The sequence below is a fragment of the Lissotriton vulgaris genome, chromosome 5 (genome assembly GCF_964263255.1).
Source record: "Lissotriton vulgaris chromosome 5, aLisVul1.2, whole genome shotgun sequence".
Lineage (NCBI taxonomy): Eukaryota > Metazoa > Chordata > Amphibia > Caudata > Salamandridae > Lissotriton > Lissotriton vulgaris.
In genome coordinates this window covers 1,688,019,245-1,688,031,967 of record NC_141693.1, presented here as the reverse complement: position 1 = coordinate 1,688,031,967, position 12,723 = coordinate 1,688,019,245, and the positions used below count along the sequence as shown (strand labels likewise).

General features: G+C 45.9%; 1 protein-coding gene and 1 pseudogene across 1 annotated transcript in view; both read left to right on the top strand.

The window, feature by feature from the left end:
- MRC2 (mannose receptor C-type 2) overlaps positions 1-12,723 on the top strand; it is a 531,676-nt gene that overhangs the window by 282,985 nt on the left and 235,968 nt on the right. The window contains 2 exon segments of the mRNA XM_086923828.1: positions 491-699; positions 1,254-1,396. Of these exon segments, the coding sequence (XP_086779954.1) occupies positions 491-699; positions 1,254-1,396 (352 nt within the window).
- Positions 2,192-4,807, top strand: LOC147716964 (uncharacterized; annotated as a pseudogene).

Sequence of the window (12,723 nt, the reverse complement as noted above, 5' to 3'; positions counted from 1 at the left end):
CGTATGCTGTATTTTGAATTGTCTTGTAGAATATGCACCTTATGTACCCACATCTGTCTCTTAATGTATTTTGATGTATGTTTGACTGTCCATTTCTATCGCCCCTTTCAATAAGCTATTGGAAAATGTACTTGTTTTTATATTTTTTTACTTGTGATTTGATAATGTTTTTATTCTTTGTGTATACTTTGATGGTTTTGTACAAACAAACCGAATAAAGTTATTTGACTGACTGACTGGGTATGCTGTATTGCTTCATGCCATTGTGAACAAGGGTTTCTTAACACAGGAGGTATTGGTGAATAAGTAGAGGGTCCAGTCATATCAGAATGAAATGGGGCTAGAAGGGGAAAGTGAGGACTGGGCCATTCACTCATGCTCGTTTGGAGTGTGTTTCTTTGCATCTAAGCAAATATTTGTTCTGCTAAACTATCATCTTTTCAGATTTCACAGTTAATTGTCTCATTTTGGCTTTCACACTTCTCCATAGGCTATGAGCGAGGTGGGTGTGTGGCATTGGCTACAGGACGTTCCATGGGTCTCTGGGAGGTGAAAGATTGTGCCACATCCAGGGCCAAGTACATCTGCAGGCAAAACACTGGTCTCCCTGATTTGCCATCTGCCTACCCAACACCTACCCTGACTGGCTCATGTCCACAAGACTGGAATTCTGACCCCAGCCTGCGTCATTGTTATAAGGTAAGAGGGATATTTTTCCCACAAAATACTGAGCAGCCGGGGAATCAGTCATCTGAAAGGTTGGACTCAGTTTGATTTGCAGCTCCATAGTCTGGGCACACATGGTTGTCAAATTACATGCTTTGTGATTTTAAGCTAAGGTTTTTGGATTTGCCCCATGACTTTTGTTATGCTGTGTTGTCTGTGACTAACCCATATTTGAGATTGTGTAAGATACAATCCTACCAAAGAGGTATAGTAACACTCAGATGGTTGAAGTGGGGAAGCAGGAAATAGACATTCTGGGGGTTAAGTTTATTCTCTCACACTTATGAAGAGGCCTAAGACTGTTTTATTATTGGTGGGTGAGGTGTTGTACAAAGTAGGAAAAGTGGAGGAGGGTCTTATTGAACTGGTGCATTGATTGTCATGTTCATGACATCAGCAGTCACAGACTTGTTCACTTTATGATGATTTCATGAGTTTTCCGAATAAATGTGCATTTACTTTTGTTTCACAAAACTTTGCAGGTCTTTTTCTCATCATAATCTCTTCTTTTCTACCTGCGTTGGCAGGCCTTCCGCTCAGATGACTGGCAGGAGAAAAAGACATGGATTCAAGCACAACTCTTTTGCCAAGAGCTAGGTGCCAAGCTGCTCAGTTTGACCAGCTCTGACGAGGAGCACTTTGTGGCTCGCATGCTGGACAGGATCTATGGGTGAGCACCTTTATTTAGGGATTCGAAGGTGGGCAGCTGTTCTGAGGGTCTGCTTGTTGGAAGGATATTTATGCAGGGGTTTGTGAGACTGGCAGCTGTTTTGAGGTCTGAGAGCAAATGAAAAATTAGACTTATTTTTAGGGGCTCCAGGCAGTTGAATGGAAGCTCAGGACTCTGGAAGTAAAGTGTCTGTAGTTAAATAACAGTTTTAATAATGGTTTAAAACCTAGTGTTGTGTTCTTCCTAGTAAAAACCTTCCCCCTAAGACACTGTTTACTAACTCAGTTCCTCTCCCTTGACCACACTTCACCTTTAGACTATGTATTTCTGGTGACTACACGCCATCTTTTCTCTCTTGCTGGATCACATACTTTTTGTTACATGTGCTGCTGTAGATCCTGTGCTCTGTCTACTCCTCCCATCTAGAGGTGGCTGTGGACATTCGCAAATTGCCCCAGTATTGGAACTTTCATAGATTCCCATGCTTTGTATCATTCCCCGTCGTCGGAATGGGAGCCTCGGTAGTATAAAAACCATAGAAACAAAAGAGAAAAACAGGCCTAGGCCTCATCTCATTTTGTATCCTATCACTCTCTTTGTGTAAAAGAGACCAAACTTTTGCCAGGACCAATCAGAGCAGCCTCACCCTCTAGAACCTTCCTGAGAGAGCTCAGAGCCTCCGATTTTTCTACCGCACGTTGTGCTAGGGAGTCTCCACTGAGCTCTGCTCAGTTTCTTTTCTACAATCTTAATGGATTTTGGATTACTTCTTCAATTTTTTCAACTACTATCAAGATGTCTTACAAGGAGAAGAAGGCCCTGTTCAGGTCCTGTGCCTCTTGTGGTAAAAAATGACTTTTTGTGGAGGATAGGCATGACAACTGTATTTATTGCTTTTACCCGGACCACAAGGCCACCGACTGCAAAATCTGTAGAACCTTCTCTACCAAGACTCTCCGTGACAGAGAGGGTCGACTTTTGACCTGGCTTCAAAAGATGAAGACTCGCAAGGAGGTGCTTTCATCAGATGAGGAGGATTCAACATCTCTGGCGTCCTCTCACTAGTCCAGGAAGAGGGGTAGGTCTCCCCCTGGTTCTTCTTCTTCACTTGAGCCCCCTCTTAAGGCCCCTCACAAGATCTCTGATAGGTCTGAAAGGGCTGGTCCCCTTCAATCTCCTCACGGAAGTGAAAAGGAGAGGCAGGGACAGGCTACTGGATTGGCTACAGCCTCAAAGGACAGAAAGGAGGTTCCCATTACTTCTCCTCCGTCCAAAAAAGAGAAGGCCGGTGACAAACATTCTTCTGTCACTCCTGGAACCGGTCCGTAGAAAAAACAGCGTCCGTCGACGACGAAAACGTCAGGTACGTCGACAACTGTTACTTCTGTGAAAGTTCCCGCTGTTTCCTTGGCTCCGTCGACGGGCTCGTCGTCGGTAGCGATCTCCACGTTGACGTCTTCATCGTCATTCAAGGTCCCAGGTTCGTCGACAATTGCTTGTTTCACGTCGACGACGATGAGCTCCGGTAAGGTGCTGTCGACGGGCTCGTCGACGACGAAAACTACGTCGATGACCACGACAACTTCAACGTCGACGCTGATGGTTCTGACGACGAGTTCGTCTACAAAACCGTCGACGATCATCCCGTCGACGACCAAGACTTCGTCGACGATGGCGGCTGTGCCGTCGACGATGGTCCCGTCGAAGACCAAGACTTCGTCGACGAAGACGGCTATACCGTCGACAACTGCTCCGACGACGAGACCGTCGACGGATCAAAAGATGCATTTTCCACTGAAGAGGATGAAAATTACGCCGGAAATGACGTCTCCACGACGAATGTCGTCGCATCCACCAAATATGCTCCTGAATGATGAGTCGGAGGAAGAGGAGGATGAGTTTGGCCATTATGGAGACGCCTACAGTCCCTCAGACTTGCATGTAAAACTGCAGGACACTGACACGGAGGAATATTTCGAGCATGCAGGAGACCAACAGTTGCACTATGTTTCACAAGAACGACGTCCCACTGGTTTAGGACAGGACATGGTGGCCATGCCCGCCTCTCTGCTCTCTGATCTTCAGCTGATGTTGCAGGACTATAGAAACAGGTTTCCTTCGGAACCTTCAACGCAGTCTGCGCAACCTCCTCCTCAGGGTTTGCCACAAGCACAGTCAGTTACTGGTCCGCCTCCTTCACAGGTGGTGCCCCACCTCCCAGCTCAGGTTATACCTCTGGTCCTATCTCGAACACCGGATCCAGAACCAACCAATCCTGTCCAGCAGGATACCTTTTCGGACGAAGATGCTGTTCAAGTGGATCCCTTGACTGATCCATTGCAGGACCCAGATCTTGATCAGGGTGACAGTGGGCTACAAGACCCAGACGCCACTGGTCGTGATACATCTATATCCCCTCCTGTGGACATAGGGGGGTTCCATCACCTGATGGAGAGGGCGGCAAAGAGGTTTGGACTGCCGGTTGCGAGAGATGAGTCTGAACGCTTCCTCTATGATTTCAAGGAGCAATACAGGAGATCTGTCAAGTCAATTCCGATAATCGAACATGTGTGGGAGGAAGGCATGAAGATCATGCAGAATCCAGCCACTGTGATTCCCGTGCTTCCCAAACTGGAAAAAAAGTATAAAGCTCCGGAAGGCAGTCCAGCTTGTCTTCTTGGTCAGCCGAAGCCTGATTCGGTCATCTCTCAGGCCGCCCAAAGCAAGTAAAAAAATCCAACGACACCTTTGACTAAGCCTCCAGACAAGGACGGTAGTCGTCTGGATAACGTGGGGAAGAGGTTTTCTTCCATGGCCAGCTTGCTTGTTAGAGCAGCGAATTCTCTCGCCATTGTAGGCAGATACGATCGCCAGATGTGGTGTGACATGGCACCGTTTGTGGAACAATTGCCAGACGCGACAAGGGATGAGGCCAAGAGAGTGCTGATGGAGGGAGAAAAATCCTCCTTGGAAGTCATTGACTGTGCAATGGATATCGCTTCCACTGCTTTTCGGGCCTTAGCGGGGTCAGCGGTGCTACGTCGCTAGGGCTGGTTGAGAGCCACCTGGTTTCGTCAAGAGGTCCAAAATAAGATCCTGGACCTCCCATTTGATTGAGAAATGCTTTTCGGTAAGCATGTTGATGATGCACTGCCGAATATAAAGAAAGATACCGACACGGCGAAGTCACTGGGATCTCTCAACTACCGTAAGGTCCCATTTAAAGGCGTTCATGGCAGAGGTTTCTCTTCGTATAGAGGCAACGCCCAGCAGAGATATTGTTCACAATCGTCCCAGTATTATAAGACCCAGTACTCCAATCAACGGCAGGGACAATCGGCGTCTTACTCTCGCCAAACTCCACGAGGGCGTCAGAACCGTCAAGGACGTGACAGCGCCAAGCAGCAATAGCGGCCTCCTGGCTCTACCTGCTGTTCCTTCCCTCCCAGTCACATCGGTGGGGGACAGGATATCTTTTTGTCTGAACAGCTGGAGGTGTATAACAACGGACCAGTGGGTCCTGAATATTGTACAGAGTGGCCATATGTTGGAATTCCAAGATCTTCCTCCAACAAGAGCTCCGGGCGCCATCCGCACAAAATATCTGGGACTGCTCCATCTAGAAGCCCATCAATTGTTCCTCAAGGGGGCAATAGAACCGGTACCTCTTTCTCAGAGGGGCAGAGGTTTTTATTCCAGGTTCTTCCTGGTGCGGAAGACGACAGAGACTTTGCGCCCCATTCTAGACCTACGAGAGCTCAACACTTATCTCATCAAACTCTCTTTCAGGATGATCACTCTCCAGGAAATTCTTCCTCTTTTGAACCCAGGCGACTACTTGGCTTCCCTGGATTTAGAAGATGCGTATTTCCACATTCCGATACACCCAGCTCACAGACAATATCTGCGGTTCACAGTGGGCAAGAGCCATTTCCAATTCAAGGTGCTTCCGTTTGGCCTTCGGTCTGCACCTCGGGTGTTCACCAAGGTGTTGGCACCAGTGGCAGCTTTTCTAAGGACAGATTCCCTGGAGGTGTTCCCTTACTTGGACGACTAGCTAGTCAAGGCTCCATCTTTCGAGGAAACCTCTCAGGCTGTTTCGACTTGCATTCAGTTGTTCAGACACCTAGGCCTTCAATTAAACAGATGCAAGTCAGTTCTGCAACCCTCCAAGACCACACGATTTCTGGGGGCCATTTTGGACACCACACAGTGCACGGCTCGTCCTTCGGAGGACGTCAACAAAAGTTGATCGTATCAGCTCGCCAACTGTTCCACAAGAAATGCCTGTCAGTCCGTCAATACAAGTCCCTTCTAAGGTCGATGTCATCCTGCATACCATTAATTCTGCATTGCAGGCTGCGAATGCGCTCTCTGCAGGAAGAACTTGACAAACAATGGCGCCAAGCAGATGGATCATTCAACGACAAGGTGTTGGTGACTTCAGCAATGAGAAAGGCATGCGAATGGTGGCTGGCACAAGAAAATATCGCACAAGGTCTGACATTCAGAATTTCTCCATCCCCCCTCATCATAACCACGGATGCCTCTTTGGAAGGCTGGGGAGCGGTGCTCCGCGAACTTCAAGTCAGCGGACACTGGAGCCCGGATCAGCGCCGGTGCCATATCAATTTTTTGGAGCTGACGGCCATTCGGTTGGCTTTGCAGGCTTTCCTTCCCAGAGTTCGCAATCATTCAGTGCTGGTCCGGACGGACAATACGACGGCCATGCACTACGTCAACAAGCAAGGGGGAACGAGGTTGCAAACTCTGTCCGCAGAAGCTCAGAGAATCTGGGATTATGCGATCCTTCACAACATCAGTCTGAGAGCCGAACACCTGGCAGGCTCGCTCAATGTCAAGGCGGACGCCCTGAGTCGACAGACGGAGGTGACGCACGAATGGGAATTGAATCAGTCCATTCTGGAGAGGGTGTTGTCAGTTTGGGGAACATCTACCATCGACCTGTTTGCCTCTCCAGTGAACGCCAAATGCCGGTTTTACGCAAGCAAGGTTCACCATCAGGGGTCCCTGGGGAACGCCCTTTCGATGGCCTGGTACAGCGCATTCTTTTACGCTTTTCCTCCAATTCCCCTCATTCCTCGAGTACTCAAGAAAATGAAGGCGGAACCGTGCAAGATGATTCTCATAGCACCAGCGTGGCCCCGGCAATTTTGGTATACAGAGCTCCTGCGGCTCTCCCAAGCTCCTCCAATTCGCTTACAATCAATTCCGTCCCTGTTGTCCAGGAATCAGGGGCAGGTTTACCATCCGGATCCGAAATCGCTCCACTTGACAGCGTGGCTCCTGAACACAGAGAGTTCCGTCATCTGAATCTTTTGCAGGAATGTCGAGACCTTTTGTCACAGGCTCGAGAACCGAGGACAAATAAGACTTACAAGGCAAAATGGAGAAGGTTCTGCCTATGGTGTCAAAGACAAGGTCTCCATCCTTACAAATCTCTGCCTCACCAACTCTTGCCATATATACTATCATTGGCTAAATCTGGGTTGGCACATTCGTCTGTGAAAGTCCATCTTGCAGCCATTTCAAGGTTTCAGCGTACTTCTTCAGGCCCTTCCTTATGGTCCTCTCGGATCGTTAAGCAGTTCTTGAAGGGTTTGTTCCGGATGTACCCTCCAGTTCGACCTCCTCCACCAGTTTGGCAGCTCAATCTTGTCCTGGCTCAACTCATGAAACCTCCGTTTGAGCCTGTGCACAAGGCGGACTTGAAGTTCCTCTCTTGGAAACTTGCCCTCCTCTTAGCTCTTACTTCAGCGAGGAGAGTTAGTGAGCTTCAAGCCCTCTCCATAGTGCATCCATTCCTTCAATTCAAAAAGGATGTTCTTATTCTTCGCACCAATCCGAAGTTCATTCCGAAGGTGCCGTCTGAGTTCCACTTGAATGAACCTTTGATTTTAAAGTCTTTCTTTCCGCGCCCTTCTACACCTGCGCAACGCACTTTACATTCTTTGGACGTTCAGAGATGCTTGAAATTCTACTTAGAGAGAACAGGACCCTTTCTGAAATCATCTCAGTTGTTTGTGTCCTACAGCGCACCACGGAAGGGATTTCCTTTAGCAAAGAGTGGCATTTCCCGCTGGATCTCCAGTGCTATTCAATTTTGCCATCAGGAGGCGGGCAAGCCATTAAACAGTAGAGTTTGTGCCCATTCTACAAGGTCTGTGGCATCGTCTGTGGCTCTTTTCTCTGGAGTCGCCATTAAGGATATATGCAGGGCAGCAACGTGGAGCAGTACTCATACCTTCACGAAGCATTACTGCCTAGAGTCTGCAGGACGAGACGACGCAGCTGTTGGTCAAGCAGTTCTGCAGAATCTTTTTCATTGAGAGGTGAGCTTTCCCTACAATCCCTCCATCCTGGTGAGCAAATTTTGCTTATTTTTCTTACTTTACTATAAGTATTACTATATAGTTATGTGATGCCATGTTTTTGCAAAATGTGTCTTGGTGCTTTACTGCTAGGTACTCTGATACAAAGCATGGGAATCTATGAAAGTTCCAATACTGGGGCAAGAAAACAAGTTACTTACCTGTAACTTTGGTTCCCCAGTATTGGTAACTTTCATATATTCCCATGCGCCCACCTGCCTCCCCTGGGAAATCTCAGTCTTTTCACATGAGATAGTGGCGGTTTGCACAACGGCTACGAAAATCTGAGGCTCTGAGCTCTCTCAGGAAGGTTCTAGAGGGTGAGGCTGCTCTGATTGGTCCTGGCAAAAGTTTGGTCTCTTTTACACAAAGAGAGTGATAGGATACAAAATGAGATGAGGCCTAGGCCTGTTTTTCTCTTTTGTTTCTATGGTTTTTATACTACCGAGGATCCCATTCCGACGACGGGGAATGATACAAAGCATGGGAATCTATGAAAGTTACCAATACTGGGGAACCAAAGTTACAGGTAAGTAACTTTTTTCTTATTTTTCTGAGAAGAATTCTTTGGTCTCTATATATCTCGTGACTTCTTTTTTTCCCAAAATCTTTTTATTGAGGTATTTTTCCGTTTCACTATAATATATCATGACACAGATATTGTAACATAAACATCACAATTGTTACTTGTCAGCATGGACAAGTCAGTTTTGCGATAAGCTCACTGCTGTGTACAGGATAGAGTTGGATCAGGGGGTCAAAAACACAGGCAGACCACGGCTAGCAGGAGAAGAGCGTATTCTAATTGAGCAGTCTGTGCTGAGTGTTTGTAGGAGAATGCTGCTCCAGTGTGTCGTCTTCAAGTATGTGCACCTCTTGAACAGTGAATGTAGAGTAGGGGTGAGGTTACATAACACCGCAAGCTTAGGGGATCATGGTGTCAGGGAGAGGTCAGAGAGCGAACAGGATGGCAACAAAGGTCTTAGTAATGAGGGCTTTAGCCCATGGGGCAACAAAGGTCTTTCTAATGAGGGCTTTAGCCCATGGCGGAACTGGTTAAATATTTGCGTCGAGGGCAGTGTCCAGGGTGGTTCCAGGGAAGCTACTCTGCAGTAAAAGGAGGCTGTAGTGCTGTAGTCGTGGTAGGAGGGGGTCGCGACCTGGCATCCCAGGGGGGGTAGAAAGGGCGTATGCCACCCATATCTCCTCATGGAACTGCTTGGACATAGTGTCTCCTGCTGCCGCTATGAGGCATTTACAGGGATGGAGGGCCTCCTCATGATGAGATTTGTGCTTTCGGCTTCTCCCTATCGGAGAAGAGTCATCTGCCATTTTATAGGGAGCGGTGGCTGGGAAGCCCTCCAGTGTAGGGTGAGAACATGCTTTGTAAGTAATAGGGCCTGATGTACAAAGTGGGCCTGAGCTATATGTTTCTTTTCTCGCTTAAAGATCCCCAGAGCTGTCGCCTCCCATGTATTCAGGTGCGGGAATTCTGTAATAGATGCCAGGGCGTAATGGACTACTTGCCAATATTTAGCTAGGGTGGGACCCTCCCACAGCATATGCCGGAGGTCTGTGGTGTCTTTTGAGGTTGGCTGTGGGGAATATATGGTTCAGTTTTGTCAGGGTCTAATAGGCCTGGTGTAAGACTGTGTATTGGATTCACTTAAACTGTGGATTTCGAGATATGGCTTTAAGTGACTAAAGTGCCTGTGCCAATTCCGATTTGTGTAATGGTGGCCCAATGTCTTCCTTCCATTTTTGCTATATGGGAGTCAGGGAGACCCCAGTATGTTATTTCATTGCTTTATGTAACCATGTGATCAGATGACGCAGTGTGCCTATAGTGTATGGTATATGTGCGACTGCATGTATGGGGGGCTCTTCATCCACCATGTGCTACATCAGACAGCACATTGCCAATAGCTGGCTGTTTAGTAGGAATTGGCTAGGGGATCCGTTGGTCTTGACACAATTGGTCAAATATCATCAGGTGTTCATCTTGGAACAGGTCTCTCAGTGTTGCTATTGATCAATTGTGCCAGTTAGTCAGGTCCTCCGCCTCGAAGGCGCCTGGAAATAACTAATCTCCGATTATTATGCAGAGAGAAAATTGATTTTATTAAAGACAAACAGAGGCTAACATTATGTAATATACTTTTATTGCTGCCCCTACATACAGCCCTTTAAAGAACATCAATACATCATAAACATTAGAAAGTTCATGAAGGAGTATAACTATTCAGTGCACAGGACTATCTTCCTCTTTTAGCTGTGAAAAGTACAGGGACTAAATAATCCATTTCTGGTTGCAGGAAAAACACTGAATTCGGCAAACCATCTTGTTACTTCTCTGAATCTTAGATGGTATTATCTAAAGGAAGAGAAAAAGTTGTAAAGTAAAAGGTAATATGCACTGCAGATTAAACAGAGTTATAACATTCAATGTCCAAAAATGTTTAAGTTTCAAACATAGGTAAAAAAAAAATTCCCTCTCCAGGGTAAGTGGGGTGGGATAATGTTAGCCTCCGTTTTGTCTTTAATGAAATCAAGATTCTCTCTACATAACTGGAGAATCATCATTTAATTATAAGACCGGAGGTACCATTATGCATTTTAAAGCTATTGAGAGCTACATTAGCAACATGCTCTATTGGTCTTAAATAACATTTCGCTAAATTGTTAGCATTTGACTAGTCGGCTGTTCTAAGAACTTCCGCTAGGGAACCTCCTGCCCAAAAGACTTTACTAGACATGGCTTCTCTAGAAGAGTGGGCTCCAATTCTTGAGAGGTCTATGCCTACCTCACTCATTATGGTACGTATCCATCTAGCTAGAGTTGCTGATGAAACTGTTTTATTGGGTTTGACATAGGATAAGAGTAGCTGATCAAACCCACTCGCTCTAAATTCAGGAATTTTGCTATCATAAACATTCATGCATCTTACTTCACATAATTTTTCACAGTCATTGAAAAATGGATAGAATACAGAATCGGACATGATCTTTGTTCTTTTCGATATGTCAAAGTGTACGCCCTCACTGGAGTAGAATCTGTTAGATAACTCAAGAACCTTTATATCTGAAACTCTTTTTAAAAAATTAAGCAAAGTAATGTGGCCAATTTCATGGATATCTGTTTAAGAGATAGGAAAGTATTATCTTGCCAAGATATGAAAACGTTAAATGTTAAACTGACATCCCACATGGATTCCTAGCGTGCTTTGGGGGTTCTTTTAAGTCTAACACCCTTCAGTACTCGTTTGATAAGAGAATTACTACCAATTACTAGGTTATTCACTAAGGCATGCTCAAAGGAAATTGCGGATCTATAACAATGAATGGCCCTATAAGAGAGACCAGAGTCAAAGAGGGTTGCTATATAATTGGCTAATTGCTGTTCAGGGGCCTCCATGGGATCCAAATTTCTCTCCATGCACCAACTGCACAACTTTCCACACACCCCTATATATTTTTCTGGTTCCTGGGGCCCAGGATTCATCTAGTACGTTTTTAGCTTCTGATGAAAGGTCTGAATATCTATTAGGTCCCCTGAGATCTTCCAGACAAGAAGGTTCATTTTCCCTTCTAGAACCAAAGGGTGTTCCTCTCCATCTGGGACTTGAAGCAGGCCCAAGGATGCTGAAACTAGGTGTGGAATGTGTATAGCTAATTCCATCACTCCCGGTAACCACACCTGTGATCTCCAGAAGGGAGTCACAAGGATGATACTGCTGGATTCTACTCTCACTTTCCACAGAACTCTTTGAATTAGGGAAAAGGGGGGAAAAGCATAGGTTATGTTCTTGCCACAAGGTTGAAGAATGGCGTCTATTACCATTGCCCCTGGATCTGGTTTCTAACTTAAGTAAGTTGGTACCTGGAAGTTTAACCTGCTCGCAAATAGATCTATCTTTATTGGGCCCCAAAGGTCCTGAATCAGAGAAACGTCTTCTGAATGTAACTTCCAATCACTGGAATCCCTCAGAAATCTTGAATTCCAGTCTGCTCTTACATTCTGAACCCCTGGAATAAATTCTGCTCTTAGAATTATTTTGTGTTCCCAACAAAAATACCATATTTGTTTTGCTAAATCTGAGATCATTTTGGATCTTGCACTCCAATCTGCACTCCAATCTGTTTATATATGAAACTGCCGGGAACTTGTCTGAATGAATCAGTGTGTTTAAATTCTTAAGAAGATCCTTGAAGCTCATAACACCATTCAGGGCCGCCAACATTTCCAGACAATTTATATGAAGAAACTGTTCCTCTAGGGACCATCTTTCCCCGCTCTCTATCTTCCCTATCCGGGCTCCCCATCCTGTGTTGCTCGCATCGGACTCTATTACTAAGTCTGGCAAATTACCAAAAACGGCCCGCCCATTTCATGCACCGAGGTTTTTTAGCCACCAAGTTAAGTCCTCTTGTGCGTCTGGAGATAGGGCTATCGAGTCTACGTACCAGAGCCCTAAACCTTTTAGTCTCTGTAAACCTCTGTAGTGTAGGGGACCAGGAGAGATGACCTGGATGGAGGACGAAAGGAGTCCCAGAACTCTTGCCAGGTCTCTGAGTAGCATTGAGTCCTAGGATAGGACCATCCTATGTCTTTTTTTATCTTTACAACTTTTTTGTGAGGCAAGATTAGTTGGGATAACACTGAATCCACTTGAAAGCCCAGGAAGTCTTATCTTTTGAGTAGCCGTCAGAACCAACTTCTCCTTATTTATTAAAAAAACCCTACATTTTCTAGGAGTTTGGTAGTCAGAAGTAAGTGCTTTTGAACCTCAATTCTGTCCTGCTACATAATGAGAATGTTGTCTAGATATATGATTAATATTAATCCTCTCTCCCTGAGGTAAGTGACTACTGGACGGAGAACTTTTGTTAAATGCCACAGGGTCAAGGACAGACCGAAGGGGAGGCAAAGTAATT